The sequence below is a fragment of the Oryzias melastigma genome, linkage group LG9 (assembly GCF_002922805.2).
Source record: "Oryzias melastigma strain HK-1 linkage group LG9, ASM292280v2, whole genome shotgun sequence".
NCBI lineage: Eukaryota > Metazoa > Chordata > Actinopteri > Beloniformes > Adrianichthyidae > Oryzias > Oryzias melastigma.
Genome location: NC_050520.1, coordinates 4,915,361 through 4,943,270, shown reverse-complemented (window position 1 = coordinate 4,943,270; position 27,910 = coordinate 4,915,361). Strand labels below are relative to the sequence as shown.

General features: G+C 38.2%; 1 protein-coding gene and 1 long non-coding RNA gene across 6 annotated transcripts; one reads left to right on the top strand and one right to left on the bottom strand.

Annotated features, from left to right (window-relative positions):
- The first annotated feature begins 346 nt into the window (after positions 1 to 346).
- gak (cyclin G associated kinase) lies at positions 347 to 27,834 on the top strand. Of its 5 annotated transcripts, none has more exons than XM_024275345.2 (30): positions 347 to 735; positions 5,356 to 5,417; positions 5,528 to 5,587; positions 8,157 to 8,271; positions 9,630 to 9,772; positions 9,845 to 9,970; positions 11,610 to 11,699; positions 11,788 to 11,923; positions 13,060 to 13,172; positions 14,175 to 14,253; positions 15,311 to 15,428; positions 17,843 to 17,851; positions 19,035 to 19,084; positions 19,169 to 19,317; positions 19,723 to 19,845; positions 20,493 to 20,626; positions 20,714 to 20,908; positions 20,985 to 21,102; positions 21,209 to 21,288; positions 21,868 to 22,061; positions 22,159 to 22,320; positions 22,574 to 22,740; positions 22,840 to 23,089; positions 23,173 to 23,304; positions 23,468 to 23,605; positions 23,684 to 23,770; positions 23,846 to 24,094; positions 25,947 to 26,095; positions 26,164 to 26,340; positions 26,421 to 27,834. In XM_024275345.2, exons 1-30 carry the CDS (start codon positions 594 to 596, stop codon positions 26,520 to 26,522), a joined length of 3,849 nt encoding a protein of 1,282 aa, XP_024131113.1. In that variant the 5' UTR covers positions 347 to 593; the 3' UTR covers positions 26,523 to 27,834. The 5 variants fall into 5 exon arrangements, with proteins under 5 accessions (XP_024131113.1, XP_024131112.1, XP_024131109.1 ...); XM_024275344.2 differs by having other exon boundaries at positions 23,465 to 23,605; XM_024275341.2 differs by having other exon boundaries at positions 23,173 to 23,367.
- LOC118599125 lies at positions 3,402 to 6,748 on the bottom strand. Its single transcript, XR_004948414.1, has 2 exons — positions 5,811 to 6,748; positions 3,402 to 3,978 (listed from the first exon to the last, which is right to left on the bottom strand). It is a non-coding gene; the product is annotated as an uncharacterized LOC118599125 (long non-coding RNA).
- Positions 27,835 to 27,910: the final 76 nt, after the last annotated feature.

Genomic DNA, 27,910 nt, shown 5'->3' with positions numbered 1-27,910 from the left:
ACAAAAACAGCGCATAACGTTTTTCTCCAGCAGATGGCGGTAGAAGAAATGTTTTGTTCAAGTTCATTCATTTTAGTGTTGGTAAAATAATTTATGACTTGCTTCCAAAGACCAACCTCTATCTAAGGAAATGATTTGATAAAAATAGCAACTATAATAATTATGTGATAAGTAGGTGCACTGAATTTATTCAAATCCATTCCATACTTTTCTGTTTTTTATTCATTATAATTTTATTGTATTTTATGTGCTTTTTTTAAAAAAAAAATTGTGTCAGAGTATACATTTCTTTATACTCTTAATATTAATATAATCTGAGCTATTAAAATGAATTTGGTTTTATTTTGTAGGTTACCGTCACGTGACTAAGTCGTGCCCAACGTCACGACTCTTTCCGGAAGCCCGCTCTGTGATGATGGTGGCCTCGTCCGTCTGGGAACAGGAAGAGGATGCTTTCGTCCACTGACAGATTAATATTACCCGATTTTCAAACGTTGTGACAGAATATCCCCCCGTGGAATTTGTTTTTTTCTTAACCGGGAGGGGTTTCCATCGATTATCCCCATCCTTTTCTGGAAGCGGCCCGGAGAAATATGTCGCTCTTCCAGTCGGCACTTGATTTCCTCGCCGGGCCCGGCTCGTCCGGAGCGGCCAGCAGGGACCAGAATGACTTCGTTGGACAAGTCGTGGAGCTCGGTGACATGAAGTTAAGGATCAAGCGGGTGATCGCAGAGGGTGAGTTCTCTTCACGTTAGCGTCTGGAAAGCTGTCTTCGGTTGGCATGCTAAGTAGCCGAGCATGCTAACAGATTAGCATCAAAGCGTCAGTGTGGGGAAAGTGCAACCGAGTACACACGTATTTATAGTTTAGTTTCTCTCAAATTGACAAGATTTAGGGCAAATTTTGACTCACAAATGATAACGATTTTCAATCTAGTGCTGTTTTTTTTTTATGTTTTGGCTTATTGTCTGTTGTTAGATTTAGCATCAAGTATTCATCAAAATTAACTGCAAATAAAAATACTTCATAAATTTTAGCTCAACCTGGTTAAAAACAACAACAAAAGGAGAAACTGATGTGAGTTATCAGTGTTGTTATCAAAATGTGGTGTTTTTATGATTGATTTAAAGGTTACAGCTAAAAAATAGCATCTAATTAACATCCAAGGCAGGTAAATCAGATATAAGTAAATAAGCTTGTTGTTTTTACTATTAGTATTTGTTTACTGTTACTTTAATAAAAATCTACTAAAGAGTAATTCAAATAAATACTAGAGAAGAAAAAGAAATTGGTATCAAATACACAAGTAAAGTACTTTATTAAAACAGACTCATTTAAAGTCTAAATGCATGAATCCAGTCTGAGAATGTGGAAAAATATGATGCAAATTATTAGATTACATTGCTATATTCAGCACTTTTAAACATGTTGGTTTAACTGATATCTAAAATCAGAAATTAATATGTGTTATTATTAAAGATAAATCACAAAGTGTATAGCATTTTTCAGTCATTTAATAAAAAAAAAATGTCCAAATATTTATCTTTTGAAAATATGTATTTTAATAAATGTTTAGCTTCATATATTATGACATCAGAATAAGTTTTTGTTGTGCAATTGTTTATTATTCTCTTTATTTGTTTTTAACTACTTAAACTTCAATATATATATATTTTTAAATTGCTAATTAGGGCTGCCACGATTAGTCAACTAATTGACGACGAATTGATGATTAAAATAATTTTCATTTTTTTAGACTAATTTGGCATTTACCTAATATTTTAGCTGGCTATCAGATTCAGCGTTTACAGCTATCAACTTTAGTGATTTCAGCTTCAGCATTTTTAGCCATCAATTTCAGCATCTTCAGCCATCAGCACTAGCAACTTCAGTGGCCAAATTTAACTTACAACATTCACACTAGCATAATTGCTGGTAATGCACATGACCCGATTAGTCGACTAATCGGAAAAAATAATCAGTGATTAGTCGACTATTAAAATAATCGTTTGTAGCAGCACTATTCCTAATCCAAATGCCAAAGACTGTTTCAAAATAAAAGTAGAAACTAACTGAAATTAGAAATTTTGGCAAAAGTTTTACTAAACTAATCCTATTTTAAAATCCAATTTTCTGTCTAAAAGGCGTTTTTGTTTATTCTCAAATTCTGTGATCTAGAAAGTAATACTAAAAGGTTTTAATTGCCTCACTCTTGTCTTTTTGTTCCCCCTGTAGATCTATGTTTTATTTTTACGAAGTAGCATAGATTTAAGCATAACAAGGATGATTTCAGGTGTTACAAATCTTCCTATTGAAAACTTGGTAATTGGGACAAGCACAATGGAACTTTTTTTTTTTTTGCATCACAAAGGCAGGAAGACATGTGATCCCCACAGGCACGAGTTTGCATTCTCAGTCACAGTCACTTAGATGTAAAAACTATAATTATACATCAATTTAACTGCTGGTTATTGGCCTAAATGATTGTGATTGTCACACACTTTCATTTTAACATCCGTGCTTAAAGATCCAGAATGAGGTGTGAGTTAAGACTGCATTCATCTGTCCCTTTGGGAACTGTACCCCCTTCTTGTTTGATTTGTCCCTTTTTATTGGTTTATTTTAGCCTCTGAGAGTTCTATGTTTTAATTGTCAATGTCAAACATTTTCTATGAATATAAATGATGGTCATAATAACATGTTGCTTTTTTCCAGTTCTTACATTTCAAATTGGTTTCAGTAGAAGTATGTTGTTCAAGAAGTGGAGGAGTTTAGTTTATTATAGACTAAATACTAAATTGATTTGGTTTCAAAATACACGTTTATATCTTATTTTATTCATGATTCCTGATTATTTTACATTATTTTCTTTAAATTTAAATTCAAAACCAACTAAAGTAAGTTTTACATACTTTGAGAATAAAATAATAATTTTGTACATTCAAAACTGGCTTAGAGCAATTTAATAAAACATTCAATGGATATCTTAAAAGAAAATCAATTCAAATCTCTTTATAGTATAATAATACATTTGAAATGGATACATTTCTATGGTTTTTTTTTTTACAATAAGAATAACAAGCAAAATAGGTTCATATTTTAGCTTTAAATGTCGCTTTATTTTGTGATGTAAAAAACAGAAACAGGAAAAACTGATTCAACTTTTATCATCAGCTTATATTTGAGCACAGCTTCTTTAAATAGTAACTGGACTTCATGTATTCTGGTTTCAAATATTCAGACGTTTTCTTTTAAACCTGTATTTTCACTGGAATCACTTTTGTTCTAATTCATTTTTAGACACATACAAGTGTTATTTCATTCAAGGAGAAAATTATTTGTTGAATTAACGAAACTTGAAGTCAAAATTTGAATCATTTCAGACTCTTGTTATGCTGTCATTTTTTTTTCTTTATTTTTAAGTTTATAAACCGATTAAAGATTAACGTTTTTTCTTTCCCAGTTTTCCCCACATTATCTTCTCTATTTTTCTTCATACAAAATCAAAGTTAAAGTTACTGTTTTGTCTCAACCGTCTTAGATACTGTAAAGGAGGAAATTGCTTAAAACTATTGGATAAATTCTAGTTTTTTTGATTCCCAAAAGCAGAATCTGAAATAAGTAAACAGAAGAATTTGCATGTGGTATCGTCTGGATGTCTGTTCTTAAAGACCAAACATGACACAGGTGTATTATTGAAATCTCAGTTAGTTTAAAGCTGATCTCAGACCGGCCAGTTCAGATTTCATCCTCTCCTTCAGTGAAAGAATTGGTTTTCTCCTGGAATTAGCCGAGGCCTGCAGGTTGGAGAAGCTCTCCAACAGCAGACGCATTTCTGGAGTTGGGTTTTTGTAGAAGGAGGCACTTAAGCTCCAACATGCTCAGCGATGGGCTGATAAGGCTGCGCTTGTAGTGAACCTGAGAGTGTTTCTTTGTGGGACTTTCTGTTCCTCCCTGTGGTGACGGGATCCATTTCACCTGCAAAAATCAGACAGAAAAACGTCTGGTTCTGCTTTGAACTTCTCTAAACTGTGATATTCTGTTTGTGTCACACAGTGATGGCAGAACAATAATGTGCATGTGAGAACAGACTAATTGTGTGAATGTTTAGTAAGCTTTGAAACATTGAGCAAAATATGCCCCATAGGAAATGAATGAGAACGTCTGCACATTTCAACATTTAAGTAGATTATAAACAGGCCTTTAATAATATTCATGGGCTATGTTTTCATCTTTTATAGTAATTTTCAAAAAAATTGCAGTTTAGCTAATATTTTTAGCAACAGGCTAACGTTTTTGACTACCGGTAATTTAGTTTACTGAGGAATTTTAGGCTATTTTGGATTTAGCTAGTATTTTTAGCAACAAGCTAACTTTTTCTTGGCTGATTTGTTATATACTGGGCTTTTTTTAGCCCAATTTGGAGTTTAATGTCTGTTTTAGCAGCAGGCTAACTTTTTATTTTACTAATTTGATTTATTGAGGAATTTTAGGCTTTTTTTATTTTAGCTAGTAATTTTTAGCAACTTTTATTTGTCAATTTATGTACTGGAGTGTTTAGGATAATTCAGAGTTTAGCATCTATTTTATCAACAGGATAATATTTTTGACTAGTTTACTAAGGAATTTTAGGGGTTTTCTGTGTTTAGCTAGAATTTTTAGCAACAAGCTAGCTTTTTTGGCTAATTTGTTATATACTGGGGTCTTTAGGCTAACTTACAGTTTAGCATCTATTTTAGCAACAGGCTAACATTTTTGACTAATTTAGTCTACTAAGGAATTTAAGGCTATTTTGGAGTTCAGCTTGTTTTTTTAGCAACAGGCTAGCTTTTTTTTGTTAAATTTGTTATGGACTGGGGTTTTTAGGTTAATTTAGAGTTTAATTTCTATTTTAACAGCAGGATAAAGTTTCTTGACTAATTTAGTTTACTAAGGAATTTTAGTCTACTTTGGAGTTTAGCTAGTATCAAACCAACGAGCTAGCTTGTTTGGCTAATTTGGCATCCACTAAGTTTTCTGGGCTAATTTGAAGTTTATGTCATATTTAAGCAACACACTAAATATTTTTTACAAAACTGGCATTTATTAGGGATTTTTAAGCAATTTTACTACAATTTTTTTTAGAAATTTAGGTCAACTTCATCGCTCTTTCATAGTTCTTTAATGGAATTTCTAGTCTTTTAGCAAATTTAGTGTTTTGCAAATAGCTTTTGCATATTCAGCAAAAAACTTCAGGATCTCTAGCAACTACTTTCAGGAAAAAACATTTACACTACCATTATTGCAGGTAATGCAACTTTTCTAGTTAAATATTAACATTTCTTTCATTTTTTTTTTTACTTTTTTCTTTCGAAGGTGGATTTGCTTTTGTGTATGAAGCTCAGGACTTGAGTGGTGGCAAAGACTACGCCCTTAAGGTGAGATGAAAATGCAGAATATTTGCTGAAAACCTCCAGAATATTTGTGATTAATAAAAATATATCTTTGAGAAGTAACAATTCAAGTGTTTTCCTTCCTTTCTGTTCAGAGGCTGCTGTCCAACGAGGAGGAAAAGAACAAGGAAATCATCCAGGAAATCTGCTTCATGGTATCCTTCAACATTTGTGATGACTTAAAGCCTTCAGAGAGTTTTCTCTATGCAGTGAATGTCATGAGAAAAAGTTCCTAAAACATTTGAGGTTTTACTTTAAGGAGACGTTGGCTTTTACGGAAACATTATTTCCTAAACAGGAGCTTTTTTGTTTGTCAGAAAACACGTTTAGGGTCTAAATAAATAACTGTTACGCACATATGTGGTAATTAGTGTTTACCTGCTGGAGCCGGGGTGAGTTGACAGTACGTTTGCGTGTTTGACAGCTCAGAGCTTCAGCAGCAGCTGGGTGTTTGTGAGCTTCGTCTTCCAACGCTCTGAGCTCAGACAGGAAAGTTCAAAGGAGCCGGTGTGCTTTTCGCGGCCCCTCTGGACAGTGAGGCTTCTGTTCGCCAGCGCCGTGCGCTCGAGCATGGCTGTGAATCCCCAACGCCAGCGTGAACTACTGCTGACTTCAACAGAGAGTTTAATACAAATGTGGAGTTTACAAAATGACTCATCTGCTGTGAAGAAACCGTGAAGGAATTTGAATCATTAACTTTGCACAGAGGTTAAAATGAGGAGGGTTTCCAAGGAAACGTTTACTGTTGGAAAATGAGAGGAAATTAAATAACTTTGACTGTGTTTTGTATTAAAAAAAAAGAGTGAAATCGAATTGTGTCCTGTTACCTGAAGAAAAAAAGCAAAGGAGTGGGACTGAAAATGTAAGAAATAAAATGTACATTTCATTAAGTGATAGCTTAAAGTTTGTTTTCCTAAGCAATCTTTAATACTGAAACAGCCTGTGGCTCCAGAGCCTCAGCTTGCAGACCCTGTCCCAAGCTAACATGTTATTTAAAATAGTTGTCAGCAGACTTGGTGATTAAGAAAAGCAAGTTTTTAGGTTAAAAATGTAGTTTCTGCAAAAGCAAAACTTTAAATGAATTGTTAGAAGTGACATTTGATGTTTCAAAATAATTTTTAAAATTAAGATAAGGGAAAAATGTAAATCCTCTCGTCTTAAAAGGCCTATTTCGGGGTGGGCAAACCACAGCCCGGGGGCCTGTTTAACTATTTAGTCTGGCTGGCCAAACTGGAATAAATTATAGCTATAATTCTTAATAATTTGTTATTTTCCCTGTAATTCTGGTGTGTCCTAGATGGTACATACCAAATACATTGACCTTCGTCAAGAAAACGATTCTGTATTAATGTTCTTTTGGAAGATTTGTTGTTTTTCAATGTTCATGTATGTTTTTTGAGTTAGACAGGCAATTTTCTGATCATTCAAACACTACATGAACATGGCATTTCTGTAAATTTGTGTTTGTCCTAGAGGGACATCAACTCATTAGTTTAATTGCTCTAAAATGATAGCTAAAGCGACACAAATTTTGAATGCAAACTCAAAAATACTGTTTTTAAGTCATTTTCAATGAAATGAAAGCCAGGTTTTCATCCAAATGTTGTGTCTTTCTCTTACGAGATGGATTACCAAAACACTCCATGTGTCTAGTCCTGGTCTGACACTTCTGTCAAATTTTAGAGCCCTTTGTGGCCCACAAGTGGAAAAGTTTGCCCACCCTGGACTATATCACGCCTTTGTTAAGTCTTTCTGAGGAAACTATATCTATAAATATACAATATATTACCTTTAGAACACTAAAGAACGAATGTTTTATGTAATCTCTGAGGCCCCGCCTTTCACTCCTTGTGGGTGCCGCCCATTTCATGACATCATCCTAGAGTCATCTCGGCAGCGTGTCTGTGTTTCTCCAATGAAAGCAAACAGCATTCGAACTTTTGCAAAGTTAAATGTGCATATAAAATGAAAGCATTTTGCCGATCACCGTTATCTCCGTGGAGAAAATGGGCGTGTGCGTTACCCTAGGGGTGGGGCTGTCAGCGCAGACTCTTACTGGAATACTAGCGATGCATGAATGAATCAAAATACTGCTTTGGTGTTGTTTTTCATTCAAAATTACCATTATAAGTGACTTAAAAACTAAAAAAAGAGTTGATTTTGCATGGTAAAGACTCTTTAAAGAGAATACTAAAAGACTTATGATTTCAAACTGGGTGGAGATAGCATTTGAAGATTTTATCACAGAGGAAATTCTTTGTCATCATCGTTGAGGAGCTCATCTGTAGCCTCCTTTCTGTCCTGACTTCTCTTTAACCCTTCAGGTGTTTCTGTGACATTTGTCATTTTGCATAATCAACCAGAGTATTTCCTAAATTATTTCAAATTTAAATTATTTTTGTGATGCTTTACTGACATGTTTGGATGAAATTCATTTCAGCTCCCTACAGTTTTTTTCTCTCATGAAATAAAATCAAATTTTCCACCAAAAGTCATCATAAATGACTAAAATCCTCCCATACAACCATAATCTTCTTCTTTAAATTCGGAGATTTAAAGCTCCTAAATGAATTTGCTTTAAATTGCTGTCAGAAAAGTTACTTCTCATCTGCTTTAGAGTTCTGAGAACTTTAGAAAAACAAAACTGTCAGCCTCTTCTGCCTCCTGACTAAATAACTAAACTTTCAGCCGTGGTGTTTGCCCCTTAACCTCCTGACTCTCCAGAAAAAACTGTCTGGTCATCCAAACGTGGTTCAGTTCTGCTCCGCTGCTTCCATCAGCAAAGAGGAGTCGGACACGGGGCAGGCCGAGTTCCTGATCCTTACAGAGCTGTGCAAGGGTAAGGACTCCGGTTCAGCACGCGACATCATCATTCAGGATTCATGGTTTCTGTCTGAGGCACTTCTGTTTTCTGATCTATTCCTGTGTTTAGTTCACTTACGACATGCAGGCTTTTCATTTAGCTTCATAATCATTTATCTTATTTGAAAAAAACAATACTTAAAAGCAGAAGAAAAAACAGAAACATAAATAATTGGTTAAAACCAGATTGTAATTGAGAAAAGTCTGAGTGAAGGGATATTTCTGAAGTCAAAAGGAAGTGAGTTCCAGCAGCTGAGGGAACAGAGAAAGAAGGAGTGGAGGTGTGGAGGAGATCCCAGAGGTGTCGAGGAGTTTTGAAGCTAAGCAGAAGGATTTAAGTCATAACCGGGAGCCTGTGGAGCTGCAGGAGAACTGCTGGAGGGATGAGAAGAATGGAGGTTCTGCTGAGTTCTAGACCAGCAGAACTTTATGGAGACTTTCATGAGAGAGACCAAAGAGAAGAGAGTTTGAATAAGATAATGCTGTAGACAAGAACTTCATTGATGTGTAATGATCTGTAGGTGGAAGTATGTGGATCAGGTGATGGAATAAATCAAGAGTGAAAATATGACACCCAGCCTGTACGAGTAAAAAAAAAAAAAGAAAGAAGTTGAAATTTTACAAGAATAAAGGCATTATGACCAAGAATCAGCAATATTCATGAATAAAGTCGTAAATTTATGGTTTAAAAAGTTGTAATTCTACAAGGAAAAAGTCGTGATTTTTGATAAGTTTAAATTTCTTGAAAATGTAATAGAACATTTACCAAAAATCAGATTCTAGAGCAGAGTGATGATCTGATTTCTCTGAATTGTCTGAAACGGGCTATTTTTCTCAAAACATTTTAAAAGCTAAATGTAAAATTTAATTTTCAAAAAATCAGAAATTACAACTTTTTGAAGCTCAAACTTACTACTTTAATCTTGTAAATTGTTTAATATTTTTCATAATTGTAGGACATGTTGCGACTTTATCCTCATATATTTGTCTATTTTTCTTCTAATACTGATCCTGTACAAAACTTCTGAAATTTTTGAAAGTATTACATTTTTCCCTTGCAGAGATGATCTGAGACATTTTTGTTCTTGCAGTCAGTGTCACCTGATCAGCGTAGTTTGGGTTAATTAATTCTGATTTAGTGAAATGTTCATTTTATGAAATGTACTGATTAGTCTCAGGCAGTCACATTTCTCTCATTTGTGTTTAAGCTTTCAAATGTTTCTTTCTGACATGAGAAAGACCCCTAAAAACATTATTTAAGGCTTTAACACAATTGTAATTACAGTTTAGAATACTTCTATTTTGTGACTCTAATCTTTTGTGTTTCTGCTGCAGGTCAGCTGGTGGACTTCATCAAGCGGGTGGAACAGAGAGCTCCTCTGTCATGCGACACTGTGATGAAAATCTTCTACCAGAGTTGCCGCGCCGTGCAGCACATGCACAAACAGAAGCCTCCCATCATACACAGAGACCTCAAGGTTTGTCCCCTACCACGGGACGAGTCCAATGTCTTTTGGGTTTCAGTCTCTAACAAATGTGATTTGTTGCAGATCGAGAACCTCTTGATCAGTAACCAGGGCACCATCAAGCTTTGTGACTTCGGCAGCTCCACCACGGTGTCGCATTACCCCGACTTCAGCTGGTCGGCACAGAAGAGGTCCATGGTGGAGGATGAGGTGAGCTCATACAATTAGACACAAATTGATGCTACTCTAAAAAAACTTTTAGAAATGGTCATTAAAGTATTTGAAGTCAGAGTCAACTCAAAACGTTTGAGTTCTATTATTTATGGAAGTCTTTTTCAAACAAATGCAAAAAATAGACGAATTTTGCGAAATATTGCGATATTTTGTTTGCGGATATGTTGTTTGAATTTATAGATTTCGTTTGCTGATATAAGTCGTTTGGAACGACATTTCGTTTGACTTTTTATGTCATTTGAGACTATATATTTCATTTGCCGATATATGTAGCGATATATGTAATTTGAAATGACATATTTCAATGCCCAATGTTTTTTTTTAACAACATATTACATTTGTAGATGTATGTTGTTTGAAACAATATATTTAATTTGAAACGACATATATTGTTTGACGATGTATGTTGTTTGAAACGACAAATTGTGTTTGCTGATATGTTTTTTGAAATGATTTATATTATATTTGCCGATATATATCGTTTGAAACACTATTTTCTTGTCGATATATGTTGTTCAAACGACATTTTTCGTTTGCCAATGTATCGATTTAAAATGTTGAGAAGACGATAATTAATCATTTTAAGTATGAGCGTCCTTCAGCGCCTTACTTTTGTTTTCCACCTCAACCTTGATCGTGTTAGCGGTTGAAACGTTGAAGCCCAAATGAGGCAAATTTTCTTTGTGATATTGGGCTATACCAATTAAATTCCATTAAATGAAAAAGTTACAGTAAATAAAATAACATAAACACTAGTGCTCAGGTGTTAAATAGTTATTATTTAGATAGTTTTTTTCTAAGTCATACTCTTAAAAAAAAAAAAAGGAAAAACTTTGTTCTAGTACAGTCGTGGAATATGTTGCAATATTGCACAACAACCCCCCCAGCATAATCTCACAGTTAGAAGTTCAAAAATTGTGTTTTTTTCTGTGGCAGTCTGGTTTTCAAACTATAGTTCAGGAGACAAAGCAATAAAATGAGTAAAAACTGAACCCAAGTTTTCCAGTTTTGAGAAAACTAAATAGACATCTTAGCTAAGAAAATCCACTTACCAAGAGTACGGTACTAACTTCTCTTAAAGTTGTCAGCAAAAGAGAGTGAAGATTTCCTCCTGAAGGCGGCAGCAATCCCGGCTCTCTGAATGTCTTTGGTATGACTGTGACGACTCTTGGGTTTATTAGGAGGAAAGAGGACGCATGTTCAGAATTCTCAGTGGATCTGCAGCAGGAATCTCATCAGAACCGGTGCAGAAAACAGACGTGTTTGATCCAATTAACCGCACTGATTGACCAAGTTGATCATGTTAATTCCAGAACCAAACAGGCACATGCTCCCATAAAGTCGTTTTGCTGCAGATGACCTTCATGTCCAGGACATCCGAGTTACTAAACCCAATAATTTCTGCTGTCTGCAGGTTTTGGAAGAGAATAATTCTCATGGAAAAGTTTTTCAAAATCTCAATGTATCTTGAATTATTTATTTATTTATTTTTTTCTTTAGATTTTTTATTTTTATTTTTTTGGAAAGCAATCAAGTTTGGGCAATAATTTCATATTTTTTAAACAAAACCTGCAGGGATTGAAAAATGTTTTTTAAATGTATTTATATCTTGTAGATAACGAGGAATACCACTCCAGCATACCGCACACCAGAAATGATCGACCTGTACTCCAACTATCCCATCAATGAGAAACAAGACATCTGGGTCAGTCCTTTACTAACTCATTAAATCTACCGTTTTTAGTGTTTATAATAGAATAAAAACTTAAAGTGTGTGTTTGTGTTCCATGCAGGCGCTGGGATGCATCCTCTACCTGCTGTGTTTTAAGCAGCATCCCTTTGAAGAAGGAGCGAAGCTGCAAATAGTCAACGGGAAATACTCCATTCCTCAGAATGACGCCAAATACACCGTGTATCACGACCTCATTCGTACGTTCTGCCTCTTTTTAAAGATTAAGTATTTAATCGAGCAGTAACCAAACTTTATTCAAACAAGGTGTATGTAGATAAACAAATTATATTCTTAGAACAATGAATGTTAAAAAGTGAAGCACTTTCACCTGTATGTGGCGTTTTTGTAAAAAAAAAAAAAAAAAATCTTCACGATGTGAAATAAATGACGGATGAACGCATTAATTGGTTTGTTTCAAGCTATAATATATATATATTTTTTTAAAAAGGTACGTTTGTTGAAAAAAAAAAGTCCTTTTTAAGTTAATATTGCTACACAAAACAGAAATTATATTTTGAATACACTAAAAAATACATATTTTGAAAATAAGTATATATATGTTGAATTAAAAAAAAGATAACTGGAACTAAAAAATGTCAGAAAAGCTGCAATTTAAAACAATAAACATCCTAAAATATACGAATTTTAGTCATTTATTTATTTGGAAATTGTCTAAATGTAGCAGATGGAAACTTTTAAAAGCTGATTTACCTTTTTGAAACCAATCAAAAGAATAAAAAAGTAAAAAAAAAAATTCAAGAAGAATTTTTGAAAATTTGAAAAGAAAACATGTAGAGAAAAAAAAGCTTTTTTTATTGCAAAACGTTTTCTTTTTTAGAAAAAAGGTTTTTTAAGCACACATAAATACTTACTTAAAACCATGCAAAATGCACATTTAACCACTATATTCTAAGTGTTAATACACACATTTCAACACTTTTACATCAAAAATCAACTTTTTTTTCTTCTTAACACAAACATTATTTTTTCAGCTTGAAAATGGGTTGGAATGAAGGGAAACTGTTTTATTCCCACTTTTATAAGTATCTATAATTTGACTTTGGTGTGACTGTGGATTTTTCATTCATGTTAAACACATTTGTGTATTCACAATAGCATAAAAGGAGGTAAAATATCACTTTAAAGCCTAAGAAATAAATATTTCAGAATTTGTATTTAATAAATGTAACACTTTGAATGAAACCCATATAAGCAACATTATCCACAACACTAAGATGAGTTTTCTGAATATTGTTTTCCAGCTTTAACTTTACATTTTACTGAAAGTTGTCCTTTCTTTTCTTTCATCGTCTGTTTTTGTCGTCTTCTCCAGGTGCCATGTTGAAGGTAAATCCAGAGGAGCGCCTGTCAATCACAGAGTTGGTCAACCAGCTGCAGGAAATAGCAGCAGCTCGCAACGTCAACCCCAAATCTCCAGTTACAGAGGTGCGTTTCCCTTCAAAAGCTGCTAGATAAACATAAGCATCTTCAAGTTCAACAGACAAACCTGGTCGGTTGGTTCAGAGGAGCACGGCCTGACAGGCTGACCACACAGACCTCTTCCTGTCAGTTTGTGTAAACTTCAGCACACTCTCAAACTGCTAATGTAGATACTTTTTTAAGACAAACACACTCTGTGGAAGCCACAGAGGAGGCTGTATTCTCTTCTCCTGGCTCCTCTTTTCCCAGCTAACACACATCAACAACGCCTTAGTGTTGATTTTCGGAGTACATTCAGGATTTCTCTTGAATTCTCACCACATCCCCTGAACTTATCCTAAAATCCTCACTGATGACTGAGGTAAAACTGATGTAAGACGCCGTCAAATCTCAGGGCTTTTCTCTGACTTTACATTCACTTATCAGTGTTTTGGGGCTGCAATTATTACTCAGTTATTTTTTTATCTTTTAGTTCACAGAAAAACGTATATTAAAGAAACAAAGCCATACATTTCATTTGAATGTGTGCAAACATGAGCTGAAAAACTATAAAGACAGTAAGTGTGCACTGGGTTTGGTGTTTGCTCATCTGATTAGGGCTAAGAAGGAGTTTCCTTCTGGATTTAAGAAGATTACAGTCCTCCTCCTCCTCTTGCCTGCTCTCAGCTGGCGCTCTGCAGACATATGGAGAGGCAGACTGTGATGTAGCGGGGAGAGAAAAGAAAGCGTGAAGAAAGGAAGCAGAGATGGAAGAGAGGTTTTTCACTCGGATGCTCTGCTGAGAAGAAAAGAAAAATTCAGGGATTACAGACAGATTTTTCATTACATTTTATTCCCTCTGGCTGGAACTGAAAACAGGAAAAAGTTTTGGATTATTAAAACGCAATTTCTCAAAATCTCGCTTGCCAACTTTTTCAGTCGCGCCGGGATTGATATTTTGTCCGGGTTACAATGTTGACCACGTACTACTGTTGGCGTCCGGTGTATGATGGGTACGAATGTCTGCAGCTCCTGGAGCAGAACGGAGGCTTCGGCAACAACGGAGCGCAGCCGTCCACTCACATCCACAACGTCCAAAACAACGCAGGTAAGAGCCGGTTTGAGGGTTAAATTGTGACTGAATATGACACAGTTTCATTCTCCAAGACCCAAAGGTATATTTAGAGTTCCTAAACTTTTCTAAAATTGATGCTTAAAGTCAATAAAATAGATTTTTATTGTATAATTTAGCCATTTTTAATTTAATTTATCTTGTTTCAGCTGGAAATGTACAACATAGTAACACCTGAAAAGCAATAAGCTCATCATCTCTTGAACACCCAGAAGGCTTTGAGGTGACTGAGCCACCGTAACCAACAGTCAGTGTTACAAAGGTTGTAGCTCAGTGACCCGAATCCTAGAAGCGTGAGGTCCGGATGCATTCGGGTTACCACGGTAACCAGGATCTAATGTGTAACAGCGGTATAAATGTTTAACTTTTTTTTGTTTTCTAACATTTAAATCAGTAAAGTGCTAAAGCTCAACACAATCACAATCTGTTTTTAAGATTCATTTTAATTCAAATCAAGCTTTATTTATAAAGGACTTTTTTAACAGAGTGCTTTACAGAATAACAACACATTTCCAACTTAATATTTAACAAAAAATGATGAATGCACACAATGAAACACAAAATCAACACAAAGAAGTTTGAATTATTCAAAAAGTAATCGTAATAAATTGTATTTATTAGCAGGGATAAAAGCACAATTTAAAAAAATATATATTTGCAAGCGAAACTTTAAATTTGTTATTAACGTATATTTGAGGTTGATTTCTATAATGATCTTAACATCGCCGTCTGTAGGTGTGATCACACACTCACAGCTGCGTTCTCCATAAGAGGATTTCTGCACTTGCAGTCAACCATCTGTCAGAAAGCAGAGTTTGTTTACCGTTACTCGGGATGATCGGCTTTAAGTGCGAGTTGTTGTGACTCAGCTTTGAGCTCCGGGTCCTGCAGCCTTTAGGTTACTTGAAGCTGCTCCGACGCACCGTTTTGTGTCCGGGCTGGTTTGTTTGTAACCGTTCACCTGCTCAAATGTCCTCCCTCACTCTTTAGTTCAGAGTTTGTCAACATTTGGGGTTTTTGTCTGTCTGCCCAGGTGTGTATGATCCTGATCAGGCGGGCAGCGGTCTGTTGGATATCCTGAGGGGGGGGACGGAGCGTTTCCTGACCAACATAAAGGACACGTCCTCCAAGGTCATCCAGTCAGTAGCCAGGTGAGATGTTTGTCTTCTACAACCAAAATCACAGGATACAGTTTTAGTTTTATGCACTTTCTGTTTGATATTTAGAACCTTCTTCTCCCTCAACAAAGGATGGATCTGAGTTCTTAAAATTTTGAATATTTTTATGCTCAGCATTGATTACTAAAGATGGTTATGTTATTATCTCCACCACCATTTATAATCCGTCAATGCTCCATGTTTGTTCTCTGAAGCAGTGATCCCCAACCACCGGGCCGTGGACCGGTACCAGTCTGCAAAATAATTTACACCCTTTATTTTTCCTTTTGAGTCTTATTTTATTGGATTCTCTCAGCTACACTTTTGTTCACTTGAGCTGTAAAGTTTAGTCGAGGGCAAAAATTACTACGTCTGAAAGACCTTTTACTCTGAAAAATCTTTGGTTTTGAAGACGACGGATCTCATTTTAGTCACTGGAGCCCTAAAAGTAGTCCGGCGGTGTACAACATGAGAAAAGATGTATGTGGATTGTTACTTTGCAAATAGATAAGACAGCAACTACCTAAAAAAAAAAGTTACCAGAAGTCAGTTAACATAGTTTATATATGGATTTATTGCTGCAGGTGATTCCCACACACCGAGCCTTCCTTTTTACATAGTATTCATAACAATAATTGGCAGAGGATGTTACCAGAGTTTGATGTTTCACTGGTGTAGGTCGTATTATTAATATTAATGAAGTTACATTGTCGTGAAGTATACCGTCACTTTGCGATTGCCACCTCCCCTCCTGGCTCTTCTGCAGTGAAATCCTGCGGTTCTGACGGTCCGCTCTGAAGGACTGTTTCTTATGATCTTCTAACTGAGCTGCAGTTTACCTCCACTGCAGTGGATTACAGCAGTAATCTAGCCTGATCAGAGACATCAGGTGACCTTGGCAGTGATTGTTGACCTGCAGACAGGTGGAACCTCAGACTGTAGCTAAAGCTCTGGTCACAGCTGTCCTTACGGGTGGATGTGGGCCGTCTGCGGCCAACCTGGGCACACACAAAATATCGAGGTTACTCGGTGAGCCAGAAGAGGGGAAATGCTCATGCATATTTTTTTTTTCCTGTGGGCATCTACGAGAGACAGGTTGTAGTGACCACTTATTCAAGGGTAAAGTAGGTGATGCACAGGTGTGTCGTACAGATTTTTCTATCTTTCAACCCCCTAAATCCTGCAGACTGGGCAACTGGTAGAATTTAGGACATTAGATAGTCAGTAGTTTGTCTGGACATCCTATGTATGTATCACATGTGCACGCTGTAATGCAGCAGTAAATGACCAAAACTCAAATGTTGTTGATGACTAGAGGTGGTTTAAGGACAGCATCACCTGTACATCATAAGTGCATGAATCTTAAATTAGCCTTACAAATACTAAACTATATAGTCTTAGGGTTACCGCAGGGTCTTAAAATAAAGTTATAACAGTATTAAATGTATTAATTTGGAAATAATACCTTAAAAAGCCTAAAAAAAAGTTTGTTATTTTGTTATCTAAGCCTTAAATATTGTGCTGTTTGAAACTAGTGCTACCACAAATAAAAATTGTAATAGTCGACTAACCAAAGATTCATTTTTATTTATTTGGGGGTTTTTTTATTGGTCGACTAATCGGGTCGTGCTGTAAGCCAGACGTAAAACACACATCTTAACCATCATTAGCTTTAAACCAACCAAAGTTAAAGAATATTAAAATAATAGTTCATTAAACCTTTAATAAATCATGCAGCTTCTTTCCTTCCTTTGTTTCTAGTATTTAAGCAAGATTAAATTCAAACAGGTTGGCATCTCTAACAAAGGAATTATTTTTCACAAAATTTAAGGTTTTGTTCTCACTGAGTCATAAGTCGTCGACTAATCGTTGCAGCTATCATCATGGCCCTACTTGAAACGTCTCGTTTCACATTTCTAGTCTAAAATGTAATTGTTTAACCATGATTATTTTGATCAAATAATGAAATAAATAGTGGACATGCACCAACATGCAAAATGCCGACCACAGATTTAAAACAAAAGAAGGAAAAAGCACGCCAAAGCATCACGCTACAGTTTTGATCATAAAATGGGATTTTGGACTTAATTTTTGATATGCATGTTCATATAAGTCTGAAATGTAACTTGAAGAAACTTGTAGCAGTCCTGCACTTACCACACGCATGACAATCATACATTACGTTTTCATGACCCTTAAGATACCGCCTCCTCTCTTCGACCCTCTATGGGCCCAGACAACCCAAAAACCTGCAGCATGTGACTATGACTTAATCAAAGACCGTCTCGTGAAGCCTGATGTTTCTTCTCCTTCATCCGTCGCCCGTTTGTTCCATCTCTTTGTTCACATTATTATTTTTTGTTTTCTGTCCCAATCTTTCATGGTCCCACTGTGTGTCCATCTCCTAGCAACCCAAGGTAAATGCGGGTCGAGTCACAAAATTCCTTTGTGTGCTCTCTAGTGAGTGTTTTGATCTAGAAGAAATCCATGTGCTGAGCCGTTTGCTGTGCCGTGTCCGTCATTAGAGCTGGCTGATCCTAACCTCACATGATCATTCAGGTCTGAGTGAATGTCTGCATGGTGTGAACGCCGTTTGTCAAACATGCCGAGTTAAAGAGTGTTGAGACGAAGGAGAGAAAATGTGTGAGAGTTTAAGATGGGTCCACAACATGAAAAACTCGTCTTTACGGGAAAAAAACTAAAGATGTGCAAGTATTTAATGCAGAACGCACGACTGGTAGAATTTTAAAGATCAACCTGTAGATGATTTGAAGAAATTAGATTAGAAATCCCTCCAGATAGATGCTTTCCTGCACCCTAAAACTCATGAAAATTACTTTTATTTAGCTAATAGAAGAATTGTGAAGTGCAATTTCTCATGTTATGTAATTTAATTTTGTTTTGTTTTCAGTGTATATATATATATATATATATTAGGATAATATTTAACAAAAAGTTATATTAACCGAATATAAAAACTGTAAGAACTAGATTTGTTTAATTTATTTTTCCACACAACTGTCCATTTGTATATTTTCTGCTTTAAAGGCAAAGAGTTTGAATTCTCTTTTGTCTTCGGAGTCGGTTTAAAGCATCAGGATGAATGTTTGAATGAAAATCTTTTAATAATAATGTTAACGTTCAGTGTGGCTCCTGTGCTTGAGTAACCATCGCAGCTACATGCGTCTTAACCAGCATCACTTGTTTGTCTCTGAACAGACCAAAGTTTCAGTAATCAGCTTCACTCTTGTGCTTTCTGTACTAAATGTCATTAATTATAAATTAAATTCTGTTTTGTTTTCTTACCATGTATTTGCTCTAAAATCCAGGAAAGCTAATTGTAGAAGATTTTCTAACATCTCAAAGCAGCCGTCAGTGGGAAGTGATCTGGCAGATTTATGAAGAAATCATTGGAATAAAGAGATTTTTAATTTAATTTGTTGAAAACAGTCTTAAAATAGTTTGTATTGACTTGTTAGGTTTGTAGTTAGATGTATTATTAGTTATTTAGTGTGTATCCTTTTATACCAATAGCTTATTTATGTGGCCAACTCCAACATTTTCTATATTTACAACCTCGATGTGTAATCTCCTCCACAGCTACGCTAAAGGGGATCTGGATATTTCCTACATCACCTCCAGAATAGCAGGTATGTATTTTAGAAATCCTTTAAGGAGTATATTTTAAGCTCTTTTTCAGAGTTCCATGTTGACGTGTGCTTTCTTTGTGTCAGTCATGTCTTTTCCAGCTGAAGGGGTGGAGTCAGCGATAAAGAACAACATCGAGGATGTGCGTCTGTTCCTGGATTCCCGTCACGCCGGACACTATGCTGTGTACAACCTCTCCAAACGATCCTACAGGCCTTCCCGCTTTCACAACAGGGTGCGTTTGTGTGTCAGTTTAGCCACTAAAGTCAGATTTGTTTTTTTTCTTTTACAGCAGGATGAGGTTAATGTGTTTTTGCATTGTTAGACAACATCATATGTATATAATTAAATTTTTAGTCAATGTCTTTAAAAGTTTGCTGAAATTTTAGGCCATTATAGTTGAATTTTTCCTCATTTTCTGCCATTTTCTTGGATTTTTTACTTATTTTTCTTTATGTGTCAACCTCCTACTCTGAATAAGTAAAATATTTATGAATATGAGAAGGTATTTTTGTAAGTTTCCTCCTTACAATGTAGTTCTTGTAGCAGACTCAGAAGCAGTCATCCATAAACTTTCTCCAAATTTGTTCATTTCAAATTTCTGGTCATCATTTCTGAGTGCCTTCGGTTCTCCCTGCAGGTCTCAGAGTGTAACTGGCAGGTCCGGCGCGCCCCCAATCTCCGCAGTCTTTACAACGTTTGCAAGAGCATGCACCAGTGGCTGAAAATGGACCAGAGGAACATCTGTATAGTGCACTGTTTGGTGAGTCTGCGCGTCCTCTGCATGTTTAACGAAAACATGTAGGAATTCTTTCAGAGAATAATCAATAAGCATTCTTATTTGTTACTGGAAAACTTGATTTTCAATGTGTAATGATTGTTTTTCTGCATTAATATGAAATTGTATTTAGATGATAATCAATGAGTCTTATATATCTGTTACATGATGTATGATTGTTACTGTTTACTGAAATAATGAAATAATTTTTATGAGATTAATCCATAATCAACAAGCACTTCACTTTGCTATTGGGAATAAAAAAAAAACTTGCATTTGATCTGATCAGAACCGGATCACATAACTTTTCAAAACTGTAAATGAAGTAACTAAGTAGGGGTGGGATTATATAAGTTCGCTTCTTCCCACACTTTTTCAAGCAATCAATCAAACTCTATTGACTTTAGTTAATAATTACAAAAATTAATGAACCAAATGTGACATAAGTGTGTTTCCTTTTTGTCTGTTTTCTATTTTCTAATCAATACATTTACTTGAGTTTGAAATATTTGTGTGTTTTGCCCTGTATTTCTCACAATTTATGCTTGAAATAAAACCAATCACTCAATCTTTCGATGTTGAGACCAAAGCATGAACCGTGAGTTTTGAAACGTCTCCTTTTCTTCCTGCAGGATGGCAGAGCTGCTTCAGCCGTGGCGGTTTGCTCCTTCCTGTGTTTCTGCCGCCTTTTCACCACGGCTGAAGCTGCTGTCTACATGTTCTCCATGAAACGCTGCCCACCTGGCATCGCACCCTCACACAAGAGGTATGAACGGACTCTGGGGCTGCTGTGGGTTTTGTTGTTTTACACCAAACTTTTAGTCGTGAGTTCAGTCTTGCTTGTTCCCTTCAGGTACATCGAGTACATGTGCGACATGATGGCAGAGGAGCCCATCGTCCCCCACAGCAAACCCGTGACCATCCGCTCCATCGTCATGACGCCCGTGCCGCTGTTCAACAAGCAGCGCAACGGGTGCAGGCCGTTCTGTGAGGTCTACGTCGGGGACGAGCGAGTCCTCAGCACATCGCAGGAGTACGACCGCATGAAGTACGTCTGCATCCCGCTTTAGAGAACTCCTTTAGTGTGCAGATTAAAGACTTCTTCCTCTTTTCTTTCCCTGCAGGGACTTTAAGATGGAAGACGGTAAAGCAGAGATCCCCCTCAATGTTCCAGTTCAGGGAGATGTGCTGGTGGTGATATATCACGCCAGGTCCACGCTGGGAGGACGCCTGCAGGCGAAGGTCTGAAGATGTTCGTCTCATGGAAACGAACATTTGGATGTGTTTTTCCTCAAATTCAGTATCTGGGGATAAAGATTTTTAAATCTATTATGTTTTTGTGTTTCAGATGGCATCCATGAAAATGTTTCAGATCCAGTTCCACACAGGATTTGTTCCAAGAAACGCGACCACCGTCAAGTTTGCAAAGTATGTGCTAAAGCTTTGAGTTAAAACAATCGTTTCATCCTCGCTCAGACACACTACTTTTAAATCACAGCTATAATATTAAATTAAAGCCTCAAGAGACATTGTATGGCTCTACCCCCCCCTGCCCTCACTCACTGGGGGACACGCCCCTCACTCTCCCCTTCTGCCCCTCCCAGCCTGGTCAGAGCTGCATGTGACAAACTCATTAAAGAAAAAAAAAAAAAAATTTTTTCAAAGGGGCAGCTTTCTGTTGGCTTTTTCTCCATAGCAACCATTTTATTTTTTGGTTGCCGTGGGCAGACAAACAAGTCTATGTAAGTTTTAGAAAAATCGGCAAAAGTACGTTTTTAAATTTCCTTGGCAACTGAACTTTTTTTGTTAACAATGCCTTCATTTCGAATATATTAATGTCTTATAATTTCATTCAGCTTGAGCTGAGGTCAAATGTCATGGAAAATTTGGTTGTGGTTGTACATTTAAGATGGCGCCATGTGTGAAAATTATTTTTATTATTATTAAATTATTATAATGTGTCCATTGTTCTCTAGATCGGTCTGTTTTTATACGTTCTCTTCTCAGGTACGACTTGGACGCCTGTGACATTCAGGAGAAGTACCCAGACTTGTTCCAAGTCAACTTGGACATCGACGTGGAACCCAGAGACCGACCCAGCACCAAGACGCCGCCGTGGGAGGGGTTTCAAACCAAGGGCCTCAACCCAAAGATCCTCTTCTCCTCTCGGGACGAGCAGCAGGAAATACTCAGCAAATTTGGTCGGTGCCTTTTCTGTCATCTTGTCATTTAGTTTTTAACTCAAATGAGATTTAGATGTTTAATTTGTGTCTTATTTCTATATCTCGATCACTACAGGAAAACCTGAGCTTCCGCGGCAGCCGGGTTCCTCCGCTTTTTATGACTCGGAGTCCCCACAGCCAGCTCAGACTCCGGACGACGCCAGCGCCACAGAACCAGAATCTCCTGTGAGCAGCGACAGCAATGCTGCCAACTTCTTTCAAACTCTGGACTGGGAGGGTGAGTTCTGAGGGTTCTTTCATAGTTTTTTATCCATGAAACATCGCCCAGGAATATGTTTCTTGTTTTCATTTTTGCAGTTGATTCACAGCAATTTGATTAAAGAAATACTCAGAAATGCAATTTCCTCCACCATTAGAAAAAACATTATTTTTATTTGAGTTATTCTTAAAACAGTTTTTAAAATCATCAGATCTTCTAGTATTTCTAGTATTTTATTTCTAGTTGATAAAATATTCATCTGTGTCTGCAGATTCCCGCGGCGCTCAGGATGCTTCAGACAGCCAAAGAAGAGGATCCCTGAACGAGCAGGAGGACATGAGCGATCAGTCTGAGGGGGAGTCGTACTCCTACTCGGCCCCCAGTGCTGAACCCCTGTCACGTGACCAAAGCGAACACCTGTTTGATGCAGACTTCCAGGTGACTTTTATTTGATCGTGCAGTGATACCCTTTAAAAGTCTTTCAAAACAGAATTTAAGCTTTAATAATTTTTGTTGGGTTGTGTGCACCTCCTCCAGACCCCACAAGAACCTCCTGCCGGTGACACCGCTGACCTCCTCGGGTTGAACTCTGACGCTGAACCTCCATCTGCGTCTGCAGCCTCCTCGTCTGCTCCTCATCAAGCAGAGCAGGGAGGAATGAAGGCTGCCTCCAGCAACAGCGACCTCCTGAACGACCTGTTTGCGCCTCCTGCAGGTCAAACAGGTGCGGTGCAGGAGGATTTGTTCTTCAGCGGCCCGACGAGTGAAGCCACTCCAGACTCAAAACGTAAATATTAACAAACTTTTTTTCATCGTGATATCTCAGAAGTCTTTTACGTTTATTATTATATTTTATTTTCTTTACTGCAGCTGTGGGCGACCTCTTCGACCCATTTGGGATGGGCACCGGCTCCGGCGTCGGCTCCAGCGTCAGCTCATCTCGACAAACGTCTGGAACGGACCTGTTTGGAGACCTGTTGGGCTCCGACAGTTCAGCGACCAGTGGGTTCAGCTCAGCTCCCAGCAATCCAACCCCTGCTTCCAACAGCAGCCTCTTTAACCTCAGTGAATCTCTCATCCTTATGCTTCACTTCCTCTCCGACGCCACCGCTCCTTCTCGTTTTTACAGGAAAATCTTACACCCTGATGTTGTGTATTTTAGCAGATAAGGTGGTGAAGGATGTCCCTAAGATGACGTCATCGGCCAGCCAGCCTGACCTGCTGGGGGGGTGGGACAGCTGGACGGCTGGGGGCACCGCCGGAAAGAGCACGACCTCTAACAAACTGACTTTTACCAACACAGGTGAGGACAAGCTCCTGTAGGTCTCAGTGGAGGGGGGACTTCTGTACTCTGTTACATCTCCATCTTTCTGCCTCACAGCTTCGGGTATGTCTTCAATGTCAAAAGCCAAATCGCAGACTTTTGATCCGTTTGCCGACCTCGGAAATCTGAGCTCCAATTTACCAGGTTTGAAAGCTTCAGAGCTCAAAAACGATAACAGCATTTGAATTTAGACTTCATCGTCCTGTCGTTCTGTTCCAGGTTCTTCCAGTGGTCATTTTTCCGGGCCTTCCTTTAGCACAAAGCCTTCCTCAAAGCCTCAGACTCAACCCTGGCAGTCGGACAAACCCATGGCGGCACAGAATAAACCCTGGATGGCTGCGTCTGGATCCGCACCGCGAGGAGCGGCTCCGTCTGCAGCATCGCAACCCACCAAACCCAACTACAACCTGAACTTCTCTAGTGTCATCGGTGGAAGGGAGGAGAGGGGCGTTCGAGGGCCTGGGTTCGGTAAGAGGAGCTGGTGAAAAGACTAATGCTGCATTCACACCAGACGAGATTTGTTGACCACATCATGGAAAAGATGAATGATGTTGAGAGAGTCGCTTGGGTCTATATGTTTTGGAGAGCTCTACCGAGGTGTTGTGCCCAGGTACCTTCCCCCTGCCAGAATGTGTTTCCCCACTGTAGATTTATTTCTTAACGGTCATATTTTGTGCCAAAAACAAGGTGGATGATTACAACATACTTTATTCTGGGGCTTTTGTGAATGTATTGTCATATTTGTATTTTTTCACCCTCAAATTTTATTTTAAACTATAGGGGGCACAGATTCTGTCAGGCCGCTACTGATCCAGCCTGACAGAATCTGTTTTCCTCCCAATAATTTCAGTACAAATAAGTATTTAATTATTGTCTGTTGTTGTGTAACAGAGTCACTTTAAGAAATTGTGTTTCTTATCCTCAATTTGCCTAACAGAGATTGTTTATTTATTTTTTACCCAAAAATCTGTTGTCGTTTTTCATAGAACGTGGGAGAAAAAATGCAAATATGACAATAAACTCTCAAAAGCCCCAGAATAAAGTATATCATGATCATCCACCTTCTTTTCACACTTTTTTGGACAAAATGTGAGTGTTACAAGGCAAATCGGAGATGCCTGAGGCCGGGGAAACACATTCTGACAGGGGAACACACCTTGGCACAACACTGGCAAGCATGTCGGCGTGTCTGGGTTCACCAGATAGAGCTGCGCCCTGATTGTGGCCGTTTTAAAGGTTTCTTTCATCTGTCTGTGGCCCAGTTTCAGCAATAACCAGAGATCGGGAAATTAAAATAAACTAAGGGATCTTTTTATTATTGCCTTGATTGGAAATAAGAAAAGCATTATCGCAGCAGCTCTCTGTCTGCTGGGTACCCAACTCCCACACGGCTGACTAGCATAGCGGGCTGTTCGCTCCAGCTCCATGGGACGCTTTGTGATGGGCTGGCAACCTGTCCGGGGTGTATCCCATCGTTGCTCAACAGTAACCGGGACAGTCTCCAGCAACCCTGCAGCCTCAGCAGGTTAAGAAAATTGATCAAAGTTCAGGACGAAAATTGTTGCATCGAGTGGCCATAATAAATGTTTATTTCTATCCTTTGATCTAGTCAATGAAAACTTTACAACAGGAAAACGACCCTGAGCGTCTGTACATGGACTTAACCTTAAAACTTGACGCCTCTACCGCCCGAATGGTGCCCGGTGTGAATATACCTTCAGTCGATCTCAGTTTCAGTTTCCACGCTGCCTTAAGGCCGGTTTATTCTTTACAGCGAATGATCGTTCCATGGCCTAGTTCATGCTAATTTCAGCTGAACTCTGATGAACTTCTGAGGGGTGTTCAGACTTTTCAAGCGACGTCATCGTTTTTGTTTATTTTTAACCTGAAGAACATCCTGCTCACACACTTGCTGCGTCTGCACAGGCACATGACTACAATACAAAGGCAAATTAAATTCAAAAAGAGGCGAATTGCATTCTGGACATATCTTTCCAGTAACTTCTATTTTCTCTCTAGTTATCCACTCTCTGAGTCTGTGTGTGAAGTTCGGTCATTCCAATAACTTCTTCAGTGATTTTTTTCATCATTTTTAGTGTAAAAAATACTTTTTTCTGGACAGTTTCTAATGTAGTTGTGTACTATCACTGAAATATATCAAAGTTAAATGACGCGATTTGGACGTGATTGATCGGCTGTAAAATTCCAGTCGCATATGACGTCTTCAGTATTCCGCTCTGATGGCCGTGCTGCGACCACTGCGACGCCAGCCATTAAGAATCACTTTGATGTTGTAACGCTCCGTTCTCGTTTACTGCAGGCCCCAAACCAAAGGTGAAAGCCAGTGATTTTGAGGACCTGGTGTCCAACCAAGGCTTTGCTTTCAAGTCTGATAAGAAGGGACCAAAGACCATCGCTGAGATGAGGAGACAGGAGCTGACGAAAGACATGGATCCCCTCAAATTACAGGTAGACTGCTGGACATTTTAGAGGAAGTTTTATCTTCCGAGCGTGTTCCAAACGTTTGTCCTCTGTAGATCCTGGACTGGATTGAGGGGAAGGAGCGTAACATTCGGGCCCTGCTGTCGACGCTCCACACGGTGCTGTGGGAGGGGGAAACTCGCTGGAGGCCCGTCAGCATGGCTGACCTCGTGACCCCGGACCAGGTGAAGAAGTATTACAGGAAGGCGGCGCTGGTGGTCCACCCAGATAAGGTAGCGTTTCCTAACAGTTTGGAGCGATTCGCCGTTCCATGTCGGCGTTTGTTCAGAATGTCCCATCTGTGTCTGCGCAGGCGACGGGGCAGCCGTACGAGCAGTACGCCAAGATGATCTTCATGGAACTGAACGACGCCTGGTCGGAGTTTGAGAACCAGGGCTCCAAAGCACTCTTCTGAACGGCTGGCCTGGTCCGCAGCACAAACCCAGACCACGCCGGGCTGGATTTGAACCCAGAGTTGAACTTCAGCAGGCTGGACTGGACTAAGCCCACATTGGGCCTCAGACCCTCTGAGAGGCGTCTTCGCTGCCATTCCCTCCTCCTCCTCCTCCTCCTCGTTCAGCTTCTTCTGCAACCATCAAAAAGAAAAAACAAGACTTCCTGCCTGACGTTTGGCTGCATCAAAACATTCTCTCATCAAGATCTTTGCAAACCTCCTACCTGAAATCACCGTGGAAAGAACTGGTGACAATCACACTGAGAATGGAAAAAAAACCTAAAATGATTATTAGATCTTTATATTTAAACAAAAAGAAGCCTGTAGCTCACTGAGGAACACAACAGCTGCCATGAAGGTTCCCAAAAAATCCTCCAAAAGGGAAATCATTAAAAACCTTTTTGTTTTTTTACATTCCAACCACAGCAAATGAATGGCAAAAAAAAAAGACATTGTGAACATATTTCAAAGTGCTGCTGCGTTTCTGTGGGTCACTGCTTGGTTGGGTACCTGCTGACACTAACGTTGCTGCTTCTCCCTTCAGAGTCACTGCTGCACAAACTCCGACGAGACTGAGAAAATAAAAACACAAACCTCCGTTCCCTCTGTCTGTCTGTGAGTCCGGGTGGGCAGTCTGTTGTTCTTGAAGTGCCCTTTTGATTACAACTCCTGCACGCTCTCATGAGGGACGTCTGGGAGGAGCGGGGTTCAGGGTCGTGCTCTTACTGAAGTGCTCTTTTTACTGTAGCAGAAACCTTCTCCACTGGCCTGCAGATGCAGCTCATCGCTCTCAAAACTTTAAGCTCCACCCACCTCTGAGACCGACTTTCCTCCATGACATTAGTAATATCATGTGGTTGTTCCTGGTTTTTATGTTTTGGGTTGTTTCTGTTTTTTCGGATGATCATCAGTTTATTGTAAATATGAATTCCATCAAGTGGCTTCTTCCTTCAGACTCCAGTCTGAGGTTTGGACATCCAGCTTGCAGGCTGAACTGTGTGAATGTTCGTTTTCTCTAGAGTATATTCCCCGTCTGTCACCGCTTTGTTGTACTGTTTGATTTGGTTCAGTCTTACTGTTTTTTTTTTTTTTTTTCCTTTTTGAGACAAAGATGACAAATTCCAGCTCCGGGGGCCAGAAAACCAGAGTTACAAGCTGAAGGGGAAGGATATAAAAAAATAAAACCACTCAACAGTGTTTACTAAGTTAAAAATCATATTAATATGAATGTACATTTTGATGCAAAAAGATATTAAAAATTCTTTTGATCTGAGTTTTTTGTTTTGGTTTCCTGTCATTATTTTAGGGTTAGATTGTCTTTTATGCTCAGTTTTGACTAAAGTTGTGGG

Coding starts and splice junctions, on each gene's coding strand:
- gak (XM_024275340.2), top strand. CDS start 594: ATGTCGCTCTTCCAGTCGGCACTTGATTTCCTCGCCGGGCCCGGCTCG. Junction 23,368..23,464: donor CAGCAGCCTCTTTAACCTCA/GTGAATCTCTCA, acceptor TGTGTATTTTAG/CAGATAAGGTGGTGAAGGAT. Junction 23,606..23,683: donor ACTGACTTTTACCAACACAG/GTGAGGACAAGC, acceptor TCTGCCTCACAG/CTTCGGGTATGTCTTCAATG.